The 22,703-nt window shown below is 36.6% G+C and overlaps 11 protein-coding genes across 11 annotated transcripts; 6 read left to right on the top strand and 5 right to left on the bottom strand.

Annotated features, from left to right (window-relative positions):
• Window positions 1–76: 76 nt before the first annotated feature.
• Window positions 77–1,554, bottom strand: B0P05DRAFT_582796 (uncharacterized protein; the record flags this gene model as incomplete). The annotated part of the gene is made up of 3 exons (XM_051582201.1): window positions 77–187; window positions 234–1,153; window positions 1,218–1,554. The coding sequence occupies 3 exons, from the start codon at window positions 1,552–1,554 to the stop codon at window positions 77–79; spliced, it is 1,368 nt and encodes a 455-aa protein (XP_051439243.1).
• A 380-nt stretch (window positions 1,555–1,934) lies between these two features.
• B0P05DRAFT_576749 (NUC169 domain-containing protein) lies at window positions 1,935–4,347 on the top strand (the record flags this gene model as incomplete). The annotated part of the gene is made up of 3 exons (XM_051581727.1): window positions 1,935–2,323; window positions 2,367–3,846; window positions 3,898–4,347. The coding sequence occupies 3 exons, from the start codon at window positions 1,935–1,937 to the stop codon at window positions 4,345–4,347; spliced, it is 2,319 nt and encodes a 772-aa protein (XP_051439242.1).
• A 157-nt stretch (window positions 4,348–4,504) lies between these two features.
• On the top strand, window positions 4,505–6,305 carry B0P05DRAFT_522078 (kinase-like domain-containing protein). Its single transcript, XM_051575936.1, has 3 exons — window positions 4,505–4,800; window positions 4,864–5,157; window positions 5,204–6,305. The coding sequence occupies exons 1-3, from the start codon at window positions 4,561–4,563 to the stop codon at window positions 6,119–6,121; spliced, it is 1,452 nt and encodes a 483-aa protein (XP_051439241.1). The 5' UTR covers window positions 4,505–4,560; the 3' UTR covers window positions 6,122–6,305.
• A 63-nt stretch (window positions 6,306–6,368) lies between these two features.
• Window positions 6,369–9,755, bottom strand: B0P05DRAFT_482993 (phosphatase 2C-like domain-containing protein). The gene is made up of 7 exons (XM_051575225.1): window positions 9,588–9,755; window positions 9,366–9,546; window positions 9,295–9,321; window positions 8,466–9,252; window positions 8,332–8,419; window positions 7,355–7,483; window positions 6,369–7,282 (listed from the first exon to the last, which is right to left on the bottom strand). Exons 1-7 carry the CDS (start codon window positions 9,661–9,663, stop codon window positions 6,423–6,425), a joined length of 2,148 nt encoding a protein of 715 aa, XP_051439240.1. The 5' UTR covers window positions 9,664–9,755; the 3' UTR covers window positions 6,369–6,422.
• Window positions 9,756–9,822: 67 nt separating this feature from the next.
• Window positions 9,823–10,498, bottom strand: B0P05DRAFT_522072 (50S ribosomal protein L11). The gene has a single exon (XM_051575935.1). The coding sequence runs from the start codon at window positions 10,424–10,426 to the stop codon at window positions 9,983–9,985; it is 444 nt and encodes a 147-aa protein (XP_051439239.1). The 5' UTR covers window positions 10,427–10,498; the 3' UTR covers window positions 9,823–9,982.
• Window positions 10,499–11,178: 680 nt separating this feature from the next.
• On the top strand, window positions 11,179–13,467 carry B0P05DRAFT_92223 (uncharacterized protein). The gene is made up of 16 exons (XM_051583898.1): window positions 11,179–11,448; window positions 11,495–11,535; window positions 11,575–11,724; window positions 11,779–11,800; window positions 11,848–11,936; window positions 11,987–12,080; window positions 12,126–12,180; window positions 12,236–12,280; window positions 12,359–12,552; window positions 12,597–12,652; window positions 12,700–12,732; window positions 12,781–12,878; window positions 12,932–13,089; window positions 13,133–13,218; window positions 13,261–13,399; window positions 13,442–13,467. Exons 2-15 carry the CDS (start codon window positions 11,509–11,511, stop codon window positions 13,342–13,344), a joined length of 1,191 nt encoding a protein of 396 aa, XP_051439238.1. The 5' UTR covers window positions 11,179–11,448; window positions 11,495–11,508; the 3' UTR covers window positions 13,345–13,399; window positions 13,442–13,467.
• A 494-nt stretch (window positions 13,468–13,961) lies between these two features.
• Window positions 13,962–15,131, top strand: B0P05DRAFT_92144 (uncharacterized protein). The gene is made up of 8 exons (XM_051583897.1): window positions 13,962–14,192; window positions 14,237–14,288; window positions 14,337–14,372; window positions 14,418–14,437; window positions 14,486–14,638; window positions 14,739–14,812; window positions 14,861–14,957; window positions 15,008–15,131. Exons 1-8 carry the CDS (start codon window positions 14,076–14,078, stop codon window positions 15,044–15,046), a joined length of 588 nt encoding a protein of 195 aa, XP_051439237.1. The 5' UTR covers window positions 13,962–14,075; the 3' UTR covers window positions 15,047–15,131.
• A 30-nt stretch (window positions 15,132–15,161) lies between these two features.
• B0P05DRAFT_593227 (kinase-like domain-containing protein) lies at window positions 15,162–17,714 on the top strand. The gene is made up of 6 exons (XM_051583040.1): window positions 15,162–15,383; window positions 15,461–15,711; window positions 15,766–15,948; window positions 15,998–16,373; window positions 16,427–17,562; window positions 17,608–17,714. Exons 1-6 carry the CDS (start codon window positions 15,276–15,278, stop codon window positions 17,624–17,626), a joined length of 2,073 nt encoding a protein of 690 aa, XP_051439236.1. The 5' UTR covers window positions 15,162–15,275; the 3' UTR covers window positions 17,627–17,714.
• Window positions 17,715–17,808: 94 nt separating this feature from the next.
• On the top strand, window positions 17,809–19,585 carry B0P05DRAFT_522056 (uncharacterized protein). The gene is made up of 8 exons (XM_051575934.1): window positions 17,809–18,043; window positions 18,086–18,167; window positions 18,218–18,521; window positions 18,571–18,659; window positions 18,713–18,832; window positions 18,889–18,986; window positions 19,031–19,216; window positions 19,273–19,585. Exons 1-8 carry the CDS (start codon window positions 17,829–17,831, stop codon window positions 19,346–19,348), a joined length of 1,170 nt encoding a protein of 389 aa, XP_051439235.1. The 5' UTR covers window positions 17,809–17,828; the 3' UTR covers window positions 19,349–19,585.
• On the bottom strand, window positions 19,417–20,204 carry B0P05DRAFT_582787 (MIR motif-containing protein; the record flags this gene model as incomplete). The annotated part of the gene is made up of 5 exons (XM_051582200.1): window positions 19,417–19,516; window positions 19,563–19,618; window positions 19,665–20,052; window positions 20,107–20,152; window positions 20,198–20,204. The coding sequence occupies 5 exons, from the start codon at window positions 20,202–20,204 to the stop codon at window positions 19,417–19,419; spliced, it is 597 nt and encodes a 198-aa protein (XP_051439234.1).
• Window positions 20,205–20,241: 37 nt separating this feature from the next.
• On the bottom strand, window positions 20,242–21,928 carry B0P05DRAFT_522049 (uncharacterized protein). The gene is made up of 8 exons (XM_051575933.1): window positions 21,886–21,928; window positions 21,765–21,828; window positions 21,453–21,716; window positions 21,171–21,399; window positions 20,794–21,123; window positions 20,685–20,738; window positions 20,539–20,641; window positions 20,242–20,491 (listed from the first exon to the last, which is right to left on the bottom strand). Exons 1-8 carry the CDS (start codon window positions 21,910–21,912, stop codon window positions 20,384–20,386), a joined length of 1,179 nt encoding a protein of 392 aa, XP_051439233.1. The 5' UTR covers window positions 21,913–21,928; the 3' UTR covers window positions 20,242–20,383.
• Between the last annotated feature and the right edge of the window lie 775 nt (window positions 21,929–22,703).

Here is a 22,703-nt window from a genome sequence, read left to right as displayed (position 1 = left end):
ATAAGCATATTCATATTTATTAAGAAGGGGCGGGGAAGGGGGGGGGAATAAGAAATATAAAGAAGAGATATACACATTATCGATGAATACGATACGACTCAACATTAGTCAATGGATCTTCCAGACTAGGTTCATTATAAGCTGAATACAAAGGATCTGTAGGCTGTACATAGTTCTGTTGCATATTCTATATTCATTTATGATGAGGCATAATTCAATAACAAGTACCTTACCTTATAGGATGTAGATCTTGGTATTTGCCTATGATAATTGCTTGTATAAGGATTATAATCTACCAAAGTAGGATCCACATAATAGCTTGTTGTTGTTCCTAGTGTTGCTGTTGAAGATGTCGTTGCTGTTGCTGTTGTCGTTGCTGTTGTCGTTGCTGTTTTCGTTGCTGTTTTCGTTGCTGTGGTGTTTGAGGGTGTAGTATAGTAATAAGATGTATTCTTGACTTGTTGAGGTTGTATATACAATGGATTTGAATTCGTCTGTTGTGTCTGTGGTTTTTGATAAGCTGGATATTCTGTTTGTCCTAATACATAGCACTGCTGATTTGTATTCTCATATAATCCATTTGTATCTTGTTGATAAACAGGACGCGGCGGGATCCTCAGCTGAACTCGAGTAGGGGGCACATTCAATGTTGGCTGAAGGTATTGTTGTTGTGTCTTACTGAACAAGAAGAAGTTGTGCGTAGCTGCTGCTGCTGCTACTGTGGCTGCATGTTGTTGTTGCTGGTAAGCATATTGCATCCATTGTTGTGAGTTACTATTAACTGACAATGCCATGGTTTCCATCAATCTCTGTCGTTGTATTTCAATAGGCACATCTATCAATTGGCTTCTGAATCCAAACAAAGCTGTTCTCCATCGTTCATATTCTTCTTTTCGAATGGTCAATTCAAATCGTAAAACATCCAAAAATTCGAGCTCCATAATGTTCAAGTCAGTCACTTTCATGCCAGACACTTCAGACCATGTCTTGTTAGTAAATGTGTTATCATCCAAAAACTTGTTAGCCAACATTAATGCGACAGTAAACAGTCTGTATTCAGACCCATCTGCTCCTTGGATATGAGGATTGTTCTGTAACAACATGGCAATGTATTTCAGAGACAAGAGTACGACTGATTCAGACAATTGCGTTGCTGTCAATATCTATAGAAAGAGTAAGTATCAGTCAAAATGAGGGTATATGACTTGCCTGTCGACAAAACTTTTTAAAGGCTGCGCTTGTCATATTGGCCATATCTGCTGTTACTCTTGTTTGTTCAAGGCTATTGTTGTTGTGCGTGATTGTATCTGTCTTTGAGCTTGAATGAAGGTCCATCACAGACTGTCTTCTGGCATGCCACATGAGATAAACCATTGTTGATGAGAATTCAGCTATTTCTGATATGGATAAGGTGATATTGGGTTTATCATCAGTTGCACTAGGAAGAGGCTCTTCTTTGAGTGGCCTTGAAATAACAGTTGGATGAAGAGGAGGTTGTAAGCGTTGCTGCCCATAGGCGGCATTGTCTACAATGGAATACTGTTGAGAATACATGAAGGAAACCTCGAATGGATGTTATTAAAACATATGAGGTATAAAAAGATGTAGATTGAATGTGACGTTGATTTTTTATGTTTCTTAGAAATGATAGAATAGGATCATGTTGTCAGTGTAAAATGATATGGATATCATCTATAGAATGCCTTGAACTGACGGTACATGGCTCCATTACTGCTTTTCTTTTGATAGGGTCTAGATTGTCTTTGGGTTGAGTAATTTATGCTTATCTAGTATCTTGCCTTGTATTTTGGCTGCCCGCAAGTCACTTACTTATGTGACATGCTTTCCTTTTTTTGACGCCACTCTGCTTTGTCTTGACCTTGTTGTTTTTTAACACCCTTTTTTTTTATATTCTTTTGTGATTCTTATTGATTATGGCACCTAAAAATAAGACTGCTGTTCTTTCAAAAGAAAAACCCAAGTCATTGAAGCGTCGCAATGAACAAATAGACGAAAGCGAGGATGAGGGCTTTGGCAATGTTTCTATCGATATGGGATCTTCTGACGAAGAGCAAGACGAAGAAGAAGGAGAAGAAGAAGGAACTGAAGCCTTCCCTGAAATCAGCTTGAGTGACGATGAAGAAGACGAGGATTTTGAAGCTGATAGTGAAGAATTAGAAGATGAAGAAGAAGAAGAAGAAGAAGAGGAGGAGGACGATGAAGAGGATCAGCTCATGAATGATGCTGAACTCGATGAAGAACTCGAACGTGATCTCGAAAGAGAAGAACAGGAAGACGAAGAAGAAAAAGGCGAATTTGAAATGTAAGCTGTTCTATATATTTCGTATGGCTACTAACATGCATAGTCCTGAACCTTACCGTCAACGTTATGCAGAGGAAAAATTGCCCGAAATTGAAGGCAACTATGACTCTGATAGTTCAACAGAAGAAACCGAAAACACCATTGGCAATGTACCTCTTGAATGGTACAGCGACTTGCCTCACATTGGTTATGATGTTGATGGTAAAAAGATCTTGAAGCCTGCCACCAGTGATGAACTTGATAAGTTCTTGGCTACAATGGAAGATCCCGATTCATGGAAGACAGTCAAGAGTGATAAAGAAGGCAAAGATATTGTATTGGATGATAAGGAGTTGGATATCATTCAACGTCTTCAACGTGGTATTATTCCTGATTCTAGTTACAATCCCTATGAACCCACCAATGAATGGTTTACTTCAAAGACAGAAGTGATGCCTCTCAGTGCTCGTCCTGAACCTAAGAGTCGTTTTGTACCTTCTAAATGGGAAGCCAAGAAGATTATGAAGATTGTACGTGCTATTCGACAAGGCCGTATTGTGCCTCGCAAGCCCAAAGATGAGAAGCCTCGTTTCTATAATTTATGGGGAGATGATGATAAACCCCGCGAAGATCATGTCATGCATATTGCTGCTCCCAAGATGAAGTTACCTGAGCACGATGAAAGCTACAACCCACCTGAAGAATACCTTCCTGATGAAAAGGAGGTCAAGGAATGGCAAGAAATGGACGAAGAAGATAGACCCAAGAACTACCTTCCCAAGAAGCACAATAGTTTGCGTCATGTACCAGCTTATGATCAATTCATTCAAGAGCGATTCCAACGCTGTCTTGATCTTTATTTGGCTCCTCGTGTCCGTAAGAACAGATTGAACATTGATCCTGAATCTCTTGTGCCCAAGTTGCCTAGTCCCAAGGATCTTCGTCCTTTCCCTACACATCAATCAATGGCCTACGAAGGACACACAGCCCGTATTCGTGCCCTCTCTATTCACCCTAGCGGTCTCTATGCCCTTTCTGGTGCTGATGACAATACATGTCGTCTCTGGGAAGTCTTGACTGGTCGTTGTCTGTTTATGTGGCAATTCGATAGTGTGATTCATGCACTTGGTTGGTGTCCTAACCCTGATGTATGGATCTTTGCTATTTCTGTAGGCCATGGTCAAGTTCACTTGATTTCTCCTCCCAAGCTATGTACACCAGAACAAGCCATGAACACAGATCAATTCACTAAATCTGGCTTTGGTCTACAAAGTGAAAACAAGTCTGTCAGTTGGAACAGAGCCAGTGAAGCAGATGAAGAACGTTATGGTTATAAATTATGTATTCGACACCCACAAACTGTGAAGCAAGTGACATGGCATCGTAAGGGTGATTATCTTGCTACTGTCTCTCCTGATGCCAAGAACCTTGCTGTCCTTATTCATCAAATCACAAAGCATCAAACACAAACACCCTTTAAGCGTCTTAAGGGTCTTGTTCAAAAGGTTGCTTTCCATCCCATTAAGCCCATCTTCTTTGTTGCTGTAAGTTATTATTTTTTTTATCTATAGACAATGTAACTAATGTCATGCTAGACTCAAATTTATGTTCGTGTGTATGATTTGATGCAACAACAATTAGTAAAGACATTACAGACAAGTGTCAAATGGGTTTCTAGTATTGATATACATCCAGGCGGTGATAATGTGATCATTGGTTCTTATGACAAGAAGGTGTGCTGGTTTGATCTTGATCTTAGCTCAAGGCCCTATAAATCACTCAGATATCACACAAAGGCTGTCCGTCAAGTCAGTTATCATAAGCGATACCCTCTTTTTGCTTCTTCTTCTGATGATGGCACCATTCAAGTCTTTTATGGTATGGTTTATAATGATTTATTGCAGAATCCCTTGATTGTTCCTGTCAAGATTTTGAAGGGTCATGAAACCAAGGATGGCCTTGGTGTATTGAATATTGAATTCCACCCTACTCAACCTTGGATCTTCTCTACTGGTGCTGATGGTTCATTTAGACTCTGGACATAGACTTATGAAATGTAAATAAATAAATAAAAAAAAAAAATATTGGTAATACAGCATTATCGTGGCTTCAAGAATGATAATGTGTTACTCTCTCAGTGTAATATATGTGTGACTATCACACACACACACACACACCAATTTTTTTTTCCCATTCCTTTTTTTTTTTTTCTAATAGAGTTTCATAGAATAAATAATAAAGACAATTGTAATGATATTATGATGGATGATGATGAAATAGAGCGTATCTATTCACAACAACTGCATGAAGAACTACTAAAGCAAACTCGGTTGGCAGTGACACAGTTTATTGAATTATGCCCTGATATATTTGGCCTAAAGAATTTAATTTTACAAACAAACCAATTTTTGTTACCTGTGAATGAGAGAGTAACTCAACTATATCAAGATGTTTGTGACACTTATGCTGACAACCATATTCCATTTGATCACGCATGGGTAAAGTGTAAATGATAAGTGTGGGTGAGCGATAAAAAGACAAATGTTAATATTTTTGATTAGAATTGGGTGATGATATGGAGACAGCAATTATCATTTCGATCTTTAGCTGAACATTATGGTCAAGAACAAGTCATGGCTGCTGTTCATCCAAGAGCAAGAAAAGCAATATCTCAAATCTATACAGAGCATCTAGATCAATACATGCAGTGGTTTCCATGGTCTTGGTTTTCTGAGATGCAATTCATTGGTGCAGGTGGATTTTCAGCTGTTTATGCAGTCAATATGACACCTGCATATGATCCGCAGCCACTTCGGATGGCATTGAAGATTGTAGACTATAAATTGCTGAATGAGGTAAGTCTAGTTTCTAAACATGATGTATACTCAACTACAAGTAAAGATCTCGGTACAGGCAAAGGCATTTTTACCTCTTTTATTTCAAGGGCTGACAGTCTGTGAAAGTACAGGCGATTTAATGATGGTGATGAAATGCAGTAATGATGGTAACCTAGAAGACCATATGCAACAACTTCCTTTGGGTGATCTTGACTTGAAAACAATCACAGGCACCATTTTACGTTTAGCAGCCAATTTAGTTGATTTGCATAAAGTAGGCATGTGTCATCGTAATGTACACCCACGCAATATTGTCTGCACAGATTCGGATTATTTTCTAGTCGATTATCGCTTTGCTACACCGTCTCATGAATCTTCTTCTGTCACAGCTATCACCAAGGCTGTTTATGGCCGATTGCCTTATATTGCACCCGAACTGCGTCAAGGCATCTATACTGAGAAATCAGACATTTATAGCCTAGGCGTGATTATTTGGCAACTGGTCAGTAAAGTGATCTTTCCCTCTCCTGATGTCCTTCTAAATGGCCATAAGGGATCTGAAGAACATGTGTATCGTATCGAGATTGTGCCCGGATTACCCGAATGGTACCAAAAACTTTATATTGCCTGTCTGGAACCCAAACCCGAACACCGCCCTGATGCCATTGAAATCTGTCAAGCATTACAGCCTATCCATAACGCATTGGATTATTCAGTTCCCTTAGACCGTCGAGTGACAGAATACATTGTAGCAAGACGAGCAGAAGTAGCTGATCATCTTCGGACGTATGCTAAAGTCAAAGGAAGCGTGTCTGGATCAACCACACGTTTGTATACCCTATCTAATTTGCCCTCAACGCAACCTTTTGTCTTACTTCCATTTGAAAACGCACCCTTCCATACGATTTGGACTGTCAATGATACGTGTTCGGATACCTTTTCACTTTCTGCCTATATAGACACAGCATCGCCAGTTGTTTAGAATAAACATGTAAATAATGCCACATTTGCTCCGCTTACCTTGGTTTACTTGTACAACTATTTTTCTAGAGTATGTATATATATGTTTCGTGACAATGTGGGAGTATTTCTTTTTGGCTTTTAGTCTTGAACATAAAAGAGTTACACATAGTGTGCTTTCTTTTTTAACAAGGCGGGCTTCCAGAGGGGGGGGGGGAGTTTTATAAACTCCATCAAGTACCACAAAGCTTATTTGCTTTCAGAAAGAATGATGGATAAGAGAAAGTTTTATTAATATATAAAAAAAGGGGAGGGGGATATAGTTAGGTACAAATACTGGCAGACTCCCAAAAGGCTTGCATTTGTTTAATCTTCTTCGTTGATTCTGTATCTAAATCGTCTAAACCCCACATGATTTCTTTTACTCTTTCAGTAGCTTCACCTTTTTCCAAAACGACTGGATCTTCATCGTCTTTTTCTTCTATGTACTTGTTTATCCTTCGCATATCTTTTCTGACTTCATGTACTGTCTTTGCAATAGATCGAAGTCGAGAGTTGAGTTCTTGTACCTGACGTTTATTGACATACATTATTTCTTTGAGTTCTTCAAGTGACTCGGTAGCTGCACTTGTTTCAATAGTCAAGTTTCTTAGGGATGGTAAAGGATTTTCATATGAATAACTAGTGTCGTTCAAGGTGGTCTTTACTGCTGACAACAGTCCTTCCATTTCCCTGAGTGTTTCTATTGACATATACATGGTTTCTTTTCTGAGTGCTCCATCCAAGTTGCGTAGATAGCTTGTCTGTCTTTCACGGTCGCGCGATTTGCGCTCAACCAGATTGATGACAGACTGAATCACATATTCAAAAGGTGGAGCAAAAGTCACGAGGTCTTGGAGTGTTTCATCTACAGCCAAGGTCTTCAACAACCGCTTATGAAGTGTCTTGGTCTCCCACACTGCTGTATTTAAATCTTCCAGCTGTCGCTTCAGGACTTCAAAGGGATCATCGTCTTCTGGGTCGTTGAGAGAAGACCAGGAAGAAGAAAACGAAGATCTTCTACTACGAAGACCGGTGGAAGCAGACCATTGGAGTGGCGATAAGAGTGGGCTTGTCACATCGTTAGATAAAGTACGTCTTTCCATGGCCATAGAAGCTAATTTAGATGATGGTTGTTGTGGTTCTGTTGCGTTGATCATGTTGGTCGGATTTGTGGCTGAAGGTAAAGTAACGACAGAGGGATGCGTCTCAAAACTTTCTTCCATAGAAGGGTCATTTGTAGCTGATTGGAGTTCAGCGGCTAAAGAAGAACCCAAGGGTACTTCATTTAGATATCCTTTGCCTAAAAGTTCGTCTTCTAAAGACTGTCCTCCACCCAAGAAAGCTTCGTCTTCATACAATGAGGGTTCTGTCATCATAGTGATAATAATAAAAAGAAAAAGAAAAAAGAAATGTGAATATAAAAAAGAAAAAGAAGAGAGAGAGAGAGAGAGAAAGAGAGGGTTAAAAATAATAAAGGGGGAAAAAAAGATATTTTTTTTATAAGAAAAAAGGACTAAATACTATTTTGTGTTATCCTAAATAGAAGCCTGTACGAGGATAAGTATATTGCTATTTTTGGGTAAAAGCATATTCAAGTAAAAATAGCATCACTTATGCCCATCAAATCGCCAAGGTATAAAAAGAAAGAGAGAATTTATTTTATATTTTTTGTGTGCCTACAAACATATGAAAAATACGTGTATGTATGTGTATATGCGGATTGCATATATGATAAAGGTGATACACAAAATAGGGATTCGAAATAAACACACATATATATATACACACACACATACTTATATATATATATATATATATATATACACGCACAAGAAGACGATATTCTACTTTATAAATTTCCTGTCAAAAAAGAAAGGATTTGAAGCTTGTCTGATAATGCATAGAAACTTAAAAAAGACATGATAAAAAGAGGAAGCTTATTTCTTTCTTTATTTTCCTATCGGTTATTCAACAAACAAAAAGTCTGAATTTGATCTGCTGTTTGTTTTAGTTGTAATATTGTACCGAGATTCAAAAGTAATAGAGTAAGAATGCTTGTTTTAATGTACCTAAAAGAAGGATACAAACAAAGGTAAGAATCCCGCTTTTTTTATCTGTCTTTAAGAGCCAAAATACAGCACATGGCTTTGGCATCTATCCTTTTTTATTTAATTCACCATGACTGTCTACTGCTCATCGTTGTATTCTCTAATCGGTACTCTCTTAATTCTCTTGTGTAATCATGCATTCGTTTTCCCCAATCTTTTAATCGAACGACCTATGCAAAACAATGTTATTGCTGAATAATAAAGTGATACGCTTACCATAGCAGTTGTGTTGTCGTCACTTTGTAACTGGTCAGCTGCATCAACTAACTTTTTTGCTGAAAGAGAAGGATCTTTATACTGCTTCACAAAATCAACGACTTCTTGGTCCGACATAACCGAAGTAATCCCATCTGTCACGAGCACAATAAACGCTGCAGGGTTCTCTTTTGTGATCTTGTATCGAACAATATCAGGTTCAGCAGAGACACCATATCGCTTTAATTTTGCATCTCCAAAGGCTCGACTGGTAGCCAACATACCCATAATACGCTCATCACCCCAAGAATCAGTGGTTATAAAACCAGCATATTTTCTCAACCGATCCGTTTCAATTGGGTTACCAGGATGATGGTCGCCTGTGGTCAAAGAAAAAACTTCGCCTGACAGAGCATCGCACAATAGAATCCGTGTGTCGCCTACATGACCAATAATGATGTCGTATTCTTCACTATCCCAAAATGATTTTTTGTCTAAAGGTTCAATAATAGCCACACTGCCAGTTGAACCTTCATTGTCCTCATGAGAGTCATCAAATCCACCACGTAATTGTTTTAAGCATTGTGTATCTGCTTCCAAAAAAGCAAGTGTCAAGCGTTGTTCGAGTGTCAAATCATGAACATCAATATCTGGCTTAGGTCTCCCTTTCTCATCCACACAGTTTCTTATCACTGAAGGAATTGGAAATCTTCGAAAATAGCCTCTGTAAGAACGTAAATAATTCAACGTTTCATGAAATTCATTCAAACTAATGGTTTCTAAAAGTTCATGCAAATGGTTCGCCAACCTATGTATACTTTAGAAATAAAATAGAATATAATCAGTTTACCATTCAGATACGACAGAACCACCATGCCTACAAAAGATATAAGATCCAGCAATGGAACACAGTGTATATACCCATCAAAAACACCAAAGTAAGCGCGATTTGCATCCATATTCATCTTTGAAAGGCTGTGACTATCAGGTAATTCTAAAGTAACCGCACTGTATTTATCTTCGTTGCTTCTTCTTGTTCCTCTTAAAGAACAAATACCAATAAGTTGGTTTGATTTATTCAGGTTAATTCTTAAGGAACTGCCTATACTATGTTGGTTCTTTTGTATAACATTTATTTCATACCATTCAAGCCTTTTGTTAAATAGTAATTCTTGTATGCAATTTGCCTTGTGGTCGAGAACAGTCTTTTTATATACATAATATATGGTATAGAGTGGAAGAAAAGAAAAGAAAGTACAATAATGCCCCCGCATTTTTCTATTCAAACCAATTTAAGTTCAGCCTTCTTTTAGAGTACACAAACGTCCTATTTCTCCAAAAAAAAAAAAAAAAAAAAAAAAAAAACGCACCATTAAAAAGCATATGAAAGAATTCATCTCTTTAATGATAACAATTGCTGTACAGCTATAAGCTTGTGATTCTATATATATATCCTTGATATTACTTGTTCTCGTTTATTTCTATAATACAGATAGGTTGCTCTTTGGTTGAGCATAATGGAATTTTTTATGCGTAATTTAATGAACAACTTGAATACCCACACTCTTTGCGACACCAATAATACTGCTAGAGATGCTTTCAAGTGATAAATGCTTCAAATTGGCATCTTGTTGCTTAATTTTGGCAATTTCATAGACATGCTTCAAAGTAACTGAACCGACTACTTCAGTGCCAGGTGTTTGGGCACCCTTTGTGATACCAGCAGCTCTTTTCAAAAAGTAGGTGGTGGGTGGTGATTTGACGACAAAGGTAAAAGTACGGTCAGGCTTAATAGTAATGACAGTAGGTAAAGGTGTTTCTGGAACAATGTGTTTTGTTTTATCGTTAAATTGTTTACAAAAATCCATAGACTTGACACCACGGGCACCAAGGGCAGGACCGACGGGAGGACTAGGAGAAGCCTTTCCGGCACCTACTAAGAGCTTAACGAGAACTTCGGCTGCTTGTGTCTTTTTCGACATGAAAAATATGAAAGAAAGAAAGAAAAAAAAAGCGAAAAAAATGAAAATAAAGGAACCTGGACTATTTTCTTGAAGCCCTTGTCATGTGTGGCTTATTGGGTGGGGTGTTCTAAGTCCGATATGCTTTGCCATATTTGAAGGTGCTGCATTGACCTGATATGCACCGTTCTTTCTCTTTATCAAAAAACTATGTTGCCAAAAGAACTGTCAGGTAAAGTGTGTAGTACAATTAAGCATGCTAAAAAGACATCAGTACTAGTAAAAGAGCTTGTTTCATTTATCAATCATGCAACACTTGCTAAGAATGAAGGCCTGATTGAGATTATATGGAATAGATCAAAGCAACTGGAAAGCACTTCTTTGCTTGATAATCATGATTCAACTGACTATTTTTTACAGCTAAAGCAGCTAATTCAACATGGTAATCCTTATTTTTTCAAGAACAAGATGTTGATTATACATGCATAGGTATTGAATTATGGAATTTGACAGTTGAAATGAACATCTATATCACAAAAAATGAGAGACAAAAGATGAAGGCACTAGCCATGCGTAATTACTTTCTAAGATAAATAAGAGCTAAACATCCATAGTAAAAGATACTTGCTTCCATATCTTCCAAATGGATCAAGAATGGAAAAAAGAGAATTATTGGACTTACTTGCAAATGGTTGCAGGCACATTCAGGATTTGTTTAGGTGGGTCTTTTTATTATGTTATGTAGTTTCTGACTCTTGCTTGTAGATTGCGAAGATATGGAAAGTGAGCAACTAGCTCTAATCGATGAACTGAAAAACGTAAAAAAAAAGGTCATATGATAAGCTTGTACTGATAGATTCAGGCTAATCATATATCGATTGAAGATAATATGGATCCAGAAAAGATTATGACACTATTTAAATGCTTCATCTATCAATCAGAATACGTAAGTGACTGATAAAGTAGTCTCGTTATTAAGTATGTATAGGCTTCAAGATTAGAAGACTGGACAGGAGGGAAAACGTTAATTCTTAAGGCTATTGGTATATTGCAGAATATGATGTTAATGTGCTTATTCTTTATTTTTAGAGATACTTTCACCTATGGCATCTCAAGATAAACAAGGAGAGGTATATTGTTTTGTGTCCTTCAATGACTAAATCGCATAGATCAACCGCTTGCTTTATTTAGTTATCGACACAGCAAGTTTGCTTTGCAATGATGTGAGGACAAAGTCAACTGAAATACTAATGTGGGCCATGCAAACCATCGATAGAATACTAGAATGTGGCAATTGTACATTTCCTATCTATTTTTATGTAAGTTCAATAGATTTGATTATCTTATTCCTCCCCTCTTTTTTTTTCTATTAGGAGCCTTTGTTTGATGTTATAGGTATGTTTACATTCATTTTGTTTGCTTTTGATACAAATGAAGACTAGTGGAAGCATGTAAAAAAGACGACTATCTTATTGCAAGAGCAAATCAATCTCTAAATCTTATTGAAGTAATAGACAAAGCACTAAAAGATGCAAGTTCATTTGTTTATTATTTCTCAACAGGCAATCTAACAATTTCTAGGACAAAAAACATTCCATCAGATATTACTCAACAAAGCTAATAATCTTATTGAAGTCTGTTGATATTGCTTCTTATGCCAAAATAGTTCAAAAAGGTTAGACAGCAGAAGTCTAGTCTGATTGTATTAATACATAGATAGAATATTTTAATCTTGTGGAAAATATTACATTGTCAAACGAACAAGACTTGATTTTGTAATATACAGAATAATTAAATGGGATAACGAAACTCACTTTTTTCTTACTACAGGCTATCTTTTATCATAAGAGAGTTAAATCAAAGTGAATGCATCAGGTATTCATTTTATTTTCAAACCTAAAGCTACTGACTTTTTTTTTTTTTTTTTTTTTTTTTTTTTTTTTTTTTTTTTAGTATTTTGCTTCTCTTGGATGGCTTGGATCTGTTGATTCATCGAGTACAGAATGAAGATGCATCTGAAGGCCTTCAGAACGATAGCAGCTTTCTTTACCTTTTCAAGTTCAATATTTTATCTGAGATGGTTATTGAAAATTACAGCAAGCATCAAGCAAAACTTGACCCAAATGTTTTGCAATCAGCTATTGATGGTAAATTAAATATCTGATGCGTTCGTATCTTATTCTTTTATCAGATCTTTACTTAGTCAAAGGAGATGTCAACGAATTAGATCTATCTGCCATACAAGTAGTAAGTGTGTCGTTTATATGTCAATTTTTACGAATCATAATCAACAGGTCACTTGGACTACAGCTGATTTTTTTTACAATGTAAGCCGTTCAGTTATATACAGTCTCATTTGCTTATAGGGATTATAGAAGCAACTTTATGATCATGCTTTACCTTGGTATCGATATTCTTATAATATCACACAGGTCAACTTTCAAGGAACCAGCAATTCTGTCATCGTGACCCAGTAAAGACAATTTTAAAAAAACGAAGTGGTAGATTAAACTGTGTTTATTCTAGGAAGCTTTCGTTTTGTTATATACAAGCAAACGACTACAATGCTGCCTATGAATGTTTCAAGAAAGGAATAGAAGATGCAGAAAGAGATGTAGAACTAGAGGATCATTTATTGCTTTTGAAATTTGCACTTATGCAAAATATCTGTTCTTTGGAGAAAGGTAATCAAACCCATTTCTTTTTTCTTTGCTCACATCTGTAAAGCTGTCACTCCAATTCTAGACAAGATTCTTGTATTACAAGAATTCAAACTTGAGTGCTTTGTAACTATACTTGAATACTGTTATCAGGTAAATAGAGTAAATCATGCATTTACATACAACTCATATTAGTGTAGTGGTGCAGAAAAGCCTCTTTTATTCAAATCGTCCTGGCACGCATCATTGAGTTTTACAAAAATACGACTCAAAAAATAGAGATAGATGCGTATACCAAGGCCTGCTTCTCTCATTTACTTGTTCTTACAATAAGGTATACTCTTCTTCAGTTTCTCTCCTGATATTTATTGATTAGATGTACTATTTACATCAAGACAACAGTCTATGAATCGTTAGAGAAGGATCATGACTTACACACAAGGTATGTACGTGATAAGCTTTTTTCTTTTATTTTTATAGACATGACATGTACATCTAGGAAATTGGATTTTGTATCTATTGCTTCTTACATGAAGAATGGTAATAGCATTAAGCCAAATCATTCACAAGATGCTTACTTGTTTCGACGTAGTTTGCAAAGTTCTGAAAACCTCAGGAGATATACAAAAGCTTGTTCAGTCATATCCAGCACTGAAAATAGATTTGGAATGGATGGTATATACGTGCTGGAACTTTGGTCTCTTTTGTTTTGGTGCTGAAAGAAATGATGAAGGCACATGTCTATTTGAAGTGATTGGCAAGGTAAAATATTAAAAAGGCCAAGAAGACACTTACAAGACATAGCTCTCTCTCTTCTTCAGCTCGATATCATCCGAGACATTTTCCACAGAGAAAGATCGTATTCGAACATTTCTTTTCGCTGCTTCTTATTTAATGCTCTATAGTCATACAATAGAGGTAAAAATTTACTTGTTTTGAATTCTTACCAAGTCTATTTTTAGCAAGATCAAGAAGAAGAGGATAGTTTAGATAGCAATGATGTTATCCACATGCTGGAGTCACTCAAGGTTCAAGAAAATGACGCTATTTCAATCCTAGCAAGTATCTTTGAAATTCAAGTATATGTTGGTGAGAAAATGTTTGATAAAGCCTATCAATTATTTGAGGCAAGTATAAAGTATAAAGGATTTTATTTATACATCTTTTTTAGTTACACGAAAATCTACCTGAGTGTTCATTTTCTATATTAAAACGCATGGCTGGTACGAAGCAGAAAAATATGTGTATACTAGATACTCATCTATGACTAGGGATTATTATACTTCAACCTCATTGTCCTATGGATTGTAAGTAAAAGTAAATATATTGTTAATATTTAATTGTTTTGGTAGATACCTTTCTTGTGGTCAAAGTAAAAATGCACATAATCTTTAACTTAGAGTTACTCACGATTAGATAGAAATTGCACTTGTCCTCAAAGCTCTCTCAGTTGAGTATTGATGACTATGCTAAATGGACGCGGATCCTCGTCTCTGTAGCTCTCAAAAGAAACAATAGTCAAGACTTGTTTGATTGCTTTGTAACTATTCTTCAACATCAGCTCTATAAAAAGGTACATAGGTCTTTTTTTTTTTTTTTTTTTTTTTTTTTTTTTTTTTTTTTTTTTTTTTTTTTTTTTTTTTTTTTTACACAATGCTAATATATCGGTATAGGCTGAATATCCTCAGCATCAATTGTACTACTTGATAGTCATTGCTTGGAACGAAGGCATCACATGCTGCTTCAGGTACAACTATGGAATAGACAACAAGAGAATTAAACTATTCTTTTATAGATCAAACCCTCAAGGGAAAAACTGGTGTAGGATTGCATTTGAAATATTGGCTTATTTTAATCAAGATGAAGAAAAGAAACATGCCCTTGAGGAGCAGGCAAGTACATAATCAATAATCATCATCAAATGCTTACCATGTATGATTAGATGAGTGATGCCTACAGGCTGTTTGAAAGCAGTGATTGAAAAACAGTCTGATTTAAAATGTACTTCATAGAAAGCCTCCTTGAGTAATAATAACAATGATAATAATAATAATAATAAGCTTAACAAATCTTTCAAATTTAAACAATACCTGATGCTTGAACCAACCTGCCATTTGACTCCCCGCTCAATTCTGAGTCTATAAAAGCCCTTTCTCTCTTCCTTTCTCCCTTTCTTCCTTCCTCTTTTCACTCTCTTACTTTTATACAAAATGACCCGACTAGGTTCACCACATGAAAAATACGATTTCATTGAACAAATAGGCGATGGATCATTTGGCACAGTACATAAAGCACAAAATAAAATTAGCCATAAAATTGTAAAGTGTAAATAATGGTTTATTCATGCCAAATGCAACCACAGCTCACCTCTACTTACTTTCTTTTTTTTAAACAGGTTGCTGTAAAAGTGATGAAGAAAAAATACGCTAGCCTTGACGAGTGCGCATATCAATTTGAACCCAAGTTATTAGACTTACTTCCACCACACTTGAATATTGTTCAACTCTATGATAGCTTTCTTTCACCTACAACATGCGATCTTGCTTTTGTTATGGAGTATATGGATGGTGGTAATCTCTATCAGCTTATGAGAGAACGAAAGCACCACAATTTACCCTTTAGTCATGGTGAACTCCGTAGCATTCTGTACGTGGCTCTCCTTAAATAATAAGTGAATAAAAAAGCTGATTTATTCTGTAGACATCAAATACTATCAGCAGTCTCCCATATACATCGACACCACATCTTTCACCGTGACATGAAACCCGAAAATCTATTGATAGACTATTCAGCCAATCGACCCATCATCAAACTCGCAGACTTTGGTTTAGCTCGAGAATTAAATAGTCCACCACCTTATACTGAATATGTAAGCACGCGATGGTACGTTTAAATATAATATCTTCGTCATCATGACCAATGGAATGTATAGGTATCGTGCACCTGAAGTACTTTTGCGTTCTACTGAATATTCTGCACCTGTAGATCTATGGGCAGTAGGGGCTATTTTTGCGGAATTAATTACCCTGGATCCTCTTTTTCCAGGCGAATCAGAAGTAGATCAGATTTATCGTATTTGTCATGTCCTGGGAAGTCCTGGAAATAAAATGGGTGTGGGGCAGAAACAAAAAGTTGTACGACCTGAAAAACGCTTAAGCCCTGGATTTGCAAGAAAAAAGACAAAAGAACTTGATCGTCCTGATATGCATACGGTAACTACAACATCTACCATGTCACCTCTTGATGGTGGAGGGGAATGGAGAGAAGGAGTCAAGTTAGCCTATAAAATAGGATTCAAATTTCCACAGGTAAAAGTTTTCTTTCATGATCGAAAGCAAGGGAAAAGCTCATTTCTATGCAGGTACAACCCAAACCATTAGAATCGATTATGCCCAATGCATCACCATCTATGCTTGACATCATTCGTCATTTCTTGTTCTTTAATCCTACACAGCGATGGTCTGCAGAGATTGCATTAAGGCACACTTTCTTTTCAGAGTCAGATGAGCCTGTTCATAATGTAGTACCAATGGACATCGAACCTACTACCCCACCGGACCAACCTCTTGATCGACATCTTACAAGCAGCCGTGGTAGAACTCTTAAGGGCATCACACCCTTGGACTTATTAACAACACCCAAGTCACCCTATCAAATTTGTCCTGATTGGAACACAGACCATCCCATTTCTCGTCATGGTAGACAGTCTTCTCATACAACACATGTAGATCGTTTCTTGCATGATGTAGAAGCAGCGGACAACAATGCTTGGTTAACACAAAGTAGACCCATCTATAGTTCTCATCAGAAAGTACATCCTGTTACAGATAGACCCAATTCACCTCATACATGGAAATATAGTTATGCAGCACATCAATCTTATAGACCAAGTACGCCTGTTGTAGAGCATAAAATAGCCCCTTCCTCATCTTCTAAAAGACATTCTTTACGAGCAAATGAAGAAGGAGAGGAAGTACCTCGAAGAACATCAGCTCATCTTTTACATCATAATCATCACCCTCATCATAATGATTATCATCATTCTCATCGTCCCACAAGTAATAACACATCATTTAGTCATGATAGAATACCACATTATGGTAATCAGCTTATAAAATGGGCTCCACCTCACTATCATCATCCTACACCCTCCACAAATGAAGACAAAGCAACAGAGACACGACCCCAAAGTAGACAATGTAGAACACCTGCATCCTTTTCAACCAATCTTATGAAAACTAAGCATGCGACTTCCATGACTACAGCAAATACGCCTACATCATTAACTCATCATTCACCTATCAAGACATGGACTTCTCAGACAGCACCTCCTATTATCAATGCAGATAAAGCGATTGGACATAACGATCAAGTATGGACACGTAAATCAGATAAGCCCCAATCGACACATCGTAATTCGACTCTGAACCGTTTTAATTTATGGGTGCCTGAAAATGACGATAGTGACGATCAAGAAGATAACTATTCAAACAAAAGGTAAATATTTATATGAATGATACACTTATTGACTCTGATTATCAGATGGGTTCAAGTACTGTAAATAATAGCCTGTATTTAATTGCATATATTCCCCCTCCCCTCTCTCTTTTTTTTTAAAAAAAAAAATAAAGCTTATTTGTTGTTATTCCGCACTATTCGGGGCTGAGATGATTATGCGTTTTCTTTGAAAAAAAAGGGGGAGGGGCCGGGAACTATTTCTTTTTTCTTCCTTTCTTTCATTCTTCTTATTTTTTAATTCAATCATGCTTGGACGTGTCACATCAAAAGAAGCAGAAGGCGATCCAGACTGTACAGAAGTCTTGGAAGACAATTCACGTAGCATTTTGATGGGCATCATCAGTCAACTTCGAAAAGATATGGATTTACATAGAGTTACTTTACCTACTTTTGTGTTAGAGCCAAGATCCATGTTGGAAAGAGTAACAGATTTTATGAGCCATCCTGAATTCTTGATAGAGTAAGTTCTTCATGTCATTGAATGATACTCATGCTGTTGAAGAGCAAGCAAAAAATCAGATCCTCTTGTGCGCTTTTTAGATGTCGTAAAATACTTTTTATCTGGTTGGCATATTAAACCTAAGGTACATATATTTTTTTCATACGCGATTTCTGTTTATTTAGTGTATCTTAGGGAGTTAAAAAACCTTATAACCCTGTTTTGGGTGAAGTGTTTCGGTGCAAATACAAATATAATAATGGAACCGAAGCTATTTACGTTGCCGAACAAGTTTCACATCATCCACCTATTTCTGCTTTTTATTATGGTAGTCCTGAAAATGGAGTTTATATCCAAGGCGATCTTCGTCCTAAATCAAAATTCCTCGGAAACAGTGCTGCAACATTGATGGAAGGTGAAAACCATATTGTCTTTACACACTTGTACAATGAACGTTATGATATTACAATGCCTAATATTTATGCAAAAGGCATTTTATGTAAGTCATTCAATCTGTCTTTACTTTAGATTAACAAAAAAAAAAAAAGTCGGTAAAATGGTTTTGGAATTAGGCGATAGTTGTATCGTGCGGTGCCGAACAAGTGATTTAGTATGCGAACTGGATTTCAAAACCAAGGTACAACTATATATATAGGGAGAGGGAGAGAGCGTATGTTCACCTTTCACTAGGGGTTCTTTTCTGGTCAATACAATTCAGTTGCAGGAAAAGTCAAGAGAGAATCAACAGGTGAAGTGCTTTATGAAATCTCTGGTCAATGGTCAAATGAAATTTACATCAAAATGGCCAAGGTAAAAAAAAAAAAAAAAAAAGTGTTTGTATATGAAGCCAACAAGAAATGCAATAGGCTACCAACAAAACACTTTTCTTTGATGTAAAATCTGCTAAAATCCATCCCAAGATTGTTCCAGATATTCAAGACCAAGATCCAATGGAATCTAGAAGGTGAGTATTGAACAAAAGACATGGCTGCTCAACACAAACATTAGATTATGGTCTAAAGTGACAGCTGCTATTCTTAAAGATGATATGGACACTGCTACAGCTGAAAAAACAGTCATTGAAGAAAAGCAGCGTGAGGATGCAAAGCAGCGTGAGGCAGAAGGAAAAGAATTCAAATCTAAATTCTTTAATACTGTCCATGGTGATCAATATGAATTTAAAGGTCTTGCAAAGTAAGTTTTTTTTTCTGTCTTTTGATGAAATGCTGACTTGTTTTCTTTATCAATAGCCTTGATTATAGTAATAAAGAAAAAGCAAAAGCAGACTTGGAGAAAATGGTGCTTGCACCTCTGAGTTCTACTTAACTTGTCAAAAAAAAAAAAAAATAACATATAGAAAAGTACTTTGTCTCTTTTTCTATGTTTTATTGAGCTTAATAGAATACAACACGCCATCTGTCATTTTCATCAGGACCATCACCATAACCAGTAACTTCATTGTTATCAGAATCAAGGGATTCATCATGACTATGTCTATATAAAACAGTTAATTTCATAATAAAGAAGAGAGAATACATACAAAGTAACACCAGTGGCTTTATGACGGAGGAAGAAGGAGCGACCAGTATACCAAGTCTATATAGAAAGGTGTTAAAATAAAAAATAAACATATCAAACTCACATTGTCTCCTTCATCATATTGTTCATTTTCTTCATCGTCAAAAGTCCATTGCTCCACAATCCATTCATCATTTTCATCACTATTGAAATCATCACCGAAACATGTCACTTCTTGTTGTTCAGTAACAGGGCTTGGGATATCAGGATGTGAGTGAAGATTGGTTCTTGTTGGCATATGCTTAAGACGAATTACATCACCAAAGTTGACTTCCACATCACCACTGTCAATTTCATCACCCAAGCGAGGAATGACAATAAAAGTGGTTTCGGGAGTAGCTTCCCAACCACCAGTAAAGACAACTTGTTGACCACTACCATTATCATAATGACGACCACCTTCAGAAGTCAAATAACGACCACTCATGTTATGCTTTAAAGAAATGTGGCTCCTAAACACCATGGATTCAGCTTAAAAAACCCTCCCTTTTAATATCTTTACTTACCCAAAACAAATGGGACCATCAGGGCGAGAACCATAAATTACTTCGTCTGCTGGGATGAATACAACGAACTGAATTCAATTGGATTTCTTACCACTCATTATTAATAATAAAGAAGAAAAAGAAAAAAAAGAATAACAAGAAGTTCTCTTTTATAGTTTTTTAAATAACACATGGAATAAGATTAATGAGGGCAAAAGAGTGCCTGAATTTTTTAGCGGATTCTTAATTACTGCAGACTAGAGTAGTTTATTCATAAACAGTGGGAATATATATACAATTAAAAAGACATGCCTTTGCCTTCAATAGACACTTTGGGTGTTGTTCTTTTAGGTCCAGTTTTGATTGAACGCATTGTGTTGTTCAGTCTTCTGAAAGTATTATCAGGCTATACATAAAATGCATTAATAACAAGCTAAACTGAATTTCACTTACTTTAGAGCCTCTGTTCTTATCAAGACGAACTGTGCTCTGAGGTGCAACATCATAATCTGCTGCAACTGCTTGAGGAACATGAACAAAGTGTCTGTTTCGAGCCCTGTTGTTAAATAAGTAAATAGCTCAATTAAGGAATGACTTACTTTTCTTCTTCAGGCTCTTCTTGAGGACGCTTATATCTCTTTCTTTGGTGAAGACTAAATATACACAATTAACAATGAAATTCCTATTAACCGTTGTACTACAACTTACACATCAATCTGACTATATTCTTGCACAACAGGACGGCGTTCCTTATAATTTTCACTACGCTTAATTACCAACCGACTCCATTTGGCCACCAATTGATCTGCTCTTCTCTTCATTGCTGGCTCAATACGGGGTGATTTTGTGTAGAAGTAAACGATTTTGCCTACACCACTTTCACGTAAGTGATCACCTGAAATAGGTAGTTTGTCCAAGATATCCAACATTTCACTCTGGATATCTAAACTAGGCAAAGAACGATCAGGCAAAGGTTCAAGCCATAATCGAATGACATCTAATAAACCATTATCAAGAACAGCATCATATAAATGCTTACTATAATCAGAAAGTTAGTTCTATAGAAACACTGTGTCAAAACTTACTTTGTCAACATGGTAGATACTTCAGTCAACATCTTTAACTTGGCAACAGCTGGTCTTCTTTCTCCATTGGCAATAGCGTCTTCTTCAGAGGCATTTTTCATGCGTTCTCTTAGTAATGCTAATTCTTCATCCATACTGTTTTCAAGATCTTCACCGTCTTGTCTCTTCTTCTTCTTTTTGCCGCCTCTTAGAGCTTTTGCAAATTCTCGGTCAATCTCATCTCTTAAGGCTAGAATAAAAGCATGAGCTATCCAGTACTGATTCTTTTATTGGCTAAATTACCTTGTTGAGGGTCAACAGGGCCTTGTTCGTCATCTACATCATCTTCTACAGTTGAGGTGTTTTTCAACTCACGAATTTCACGTCGAACTTCTTCTAGTCGAGCGTTTTCTTCATCATCTACATTGCGTTGTTTCTTTTTGAAGGAAGGTAGTTTTGTAACTAGTCTAGCTACTTCTTCTTCTTGTTCTTGTTGATGATATTGCACAGATTCATCTACTTGATCGTAATCTTGACGTCGAACTGGTTCTTCTTCATTATCAGACGCTAAAAAACACATCAATATACACGATGTAGTTGTATGAAAAGATATACCTTGGTCTCCATCAAGATCAGACATTTCTTCTTCTTCACTTGTGCCAAACAGTTTTTCTTGTCTCTGAGTAAATAAATAGGTTTAATACGGGTTAAGTCAAAGGCTTCCCTATTAGTTTACCATAGTCTCTTCATCGTAGGAAGCCATTTTGTATATATGAATCGATAAAGTGTGAACATGATGCGAATTAGAACCGCGCGCATTACAAAAAAAAAACTCGCTAAAGTTGACATCATCACTACAAAGGCAAGTCCTTATATCTCCCCCCACTTTAAGTGACGTCGACCAAGCCTGTGGCTTTTGTTTAGTGAATTTCTAAAATAGTCAACTGAAGTGCATTATCGAGAGCGTGTTAAAACTTGAAGTATATACGTTCAGGCCATGACATCAACAGCAGGCCACAACTGCTCTCAAGTGGTCAAGATGGCCAAGATGGCTAGAAGAGCGCTATCAACAACGCCTTCAAATGCTTTGCCATGGGTTTAATGGTAAGTGAGTTCTTTTTCAAGAATTACAATCCCTAAAGCTAATGTGGCGTATTTACGTAAAGCCTTACAAAGCCCTTCAATGCTTTCTCTAGTCACATCATGATAAAGTGCCCCTGATCCATATACTGTATCGTTATTCTTTCATACCCTACGCGTTGCGTTTAATGCATTGTTAGATTCTGTTCATTCATTGGTTATTTTTTTTTGGGAATTCACTCATTCTAGAGTTGCTATAGCATTCAGGACATACTAAGCCACAATTTTCATCTTTGACAGTTCATTTGAGTGTCGTTCGATAGCAACTATCACCATGAAAATTGTGACCCACATCACACAAGTTACATTGACGTCTTTGTTATTATTGTTGTGTCATGCATATACCCTCTCTCTCATGCTCACTTTGATTTATCGCGTCAAAAGGGAAAAAAAAGTACGCTAAGCCACCCAAAT

The sequence above is a fragment of the Gilbertella persicaria genome, assembly GCF_025201335.1.
Source record: "Gilbertella persicaria strain CBS 190.32 chromosome Unknown B0P05scaffold_2, whole genome shotgun sequence".
In the NCBI taxonomy this organism is placed as follows: Eukaryota; Fungi; Mucoromycota; class Mucoromycetes; order Mucorales; family Choanephoraceae; genus Gilbertella; species Gilbertella persicaria.
Note: the sequence above shows the minus strand (reverse complement) of the source record. Positions and strands in the feature narration are given on the sequence as shown.

Coding starts and splice junctions, on each gene's coding strand:
- B0P05DRAFT_92223 (XM_051583898.1), top strand. CDS start 11,509: ATGGCATCTCAAGATAAACAAGGAGAG. Junction 11,801..11,847: donor GCCTTTGTTTGATGTTATAG/GTATGTTTACAT, acceptor AATGAAGACTAG/TGGAAGCATGTAAAAAAGAC. Junction 12,653..12,699: donor ATCTATCTGCCATACAAGTA/GTAAGTGTGTCG, acceptor CATAATCAACAG/GTCACTTGGACTACAGCTGA.
- B0P05DRAFT_522078 (XM_051575936.1), top strand. CDS start 4,561: ATGATGGATGATGATGAAATAGAGCGTATCTATTCACAACAACTGCAT. Junction 4,801..4,863: donor TTCCATTTGATCACGCATGG/GTAAAGTGTAAA, acceptor ATTTTTGATTAG/AATTGGGTGATGATATGGAG. Junction 5,158..5,203: donor ACTATAAATTGCTGAATGAG/GTAAGTCTAGTT, acceptor CTACAAGTAAAG/ATCTCGGTACAGGCAAAGGC.
- B0P05DRAFT_522056 (XM_051575934.1), top strand. CDS start 17,829: ATGCTTGGACGTGTCACATCAAAAGAAGCAGAAGGCGATCCAGACTGT. Junction 18,522..18,570: donor TTATGCAAAAGGCATTTTAT/GTAAGTCATTCA, acceptor AAAAAAAAAAAG/TCGGTAAAATGGTTTTGGAA. Junction 18,660..18,712: donor AACTGGATTTCAAAACCAAG/GTACAACTATAT, acceptor ACCTTTCACTAG/GGGTTCTTTTCTGGTCAATA.
- B0P05DRAFT_482993 (XM_051575225.1), bottom strand. CDS start 9,663: ATGTATATAAAAAGACTGTTCTCGACCACAAGGCAAATTGCATACAAG. Junction 9,547..9,587: donor TTTAACAAAAGGCTTGAATG/GTATGAAATAAA, acceptor AACATAGTATAG/GCAGTTCCTTAAGAATTAAC. Junction 9,253..9,294: donor GGTTCTGTCGTATCTGAATG/GTAAACTGATTA, acceptor AAGTATACATAG/GTTGGCGAACCATTTGCATG.
- B0P05DRAFT_593227 (XM_051583040.1), top strand. CDS start 15,276: ATGACCCGACTAGGTTCACCACATGAAAAATACGATTTCATTGAACAA. Junction 15,712..15,765: donor GGTGAACTCCGTAGCATTCT/GTACGTGGCTCT, acceptor TTTATTCTGTAG/ACATCAAATACTATCAGCAG. Junction 16,374..16,426: donor TAGGATTCAAATTTCCACAG/GTAAAAGTTTTC, acceptor ATTTCTATGCAG/GTACAACCCAAACCATTAGA.
- B0P05DRAFT_92144 (XM_051583897.1), top strand. CDS start 14,076: ATGCTGGAGTCACTCAAGGTTCAAGAAAATGACGCTATTTCAATCCTA. Junction 14,289..14,336: donor TATATTAAAACGCATGGCTG/GTACGAAGCAGA, acceptor ATCTATGACTAG/GGATTATTATACTTCAACCT. Junction 14,639..14,738: donor AACATCAGCTCTATAAAAAG/GTACATAGGTCT, acceptor ATATCGGTATAG/GCTGAATATCCTCAGCATCA.
- B0P05DRAFT_522049 (XM_051575933.1), bottom strand. CDS start 21,912: ATGGCTTCCTACGATGAAGAGACTATG. Junction 21,829..21,885: donor CCTACGATGAAGAGACTATG/GTAAACTAATAG, acceptor TTATTTACTCAG/AGACAAGAAAAACTGTTTGG. Junction 20,492..20,538: donor ATAAGAACAGAGGCTCTAAA/GTAAGTGAAATT, acceptor TTTTATGTATAG/CCTGATAATACTTTCAGAAG.
- B0P05DRAFT_522072 (XM_051575935.1), bottom strand. CDS start 10,426: ATGTCGAAAAAGACACAAGCAGCCGAAGTTCTCGTTAAGCTCTTAGTA.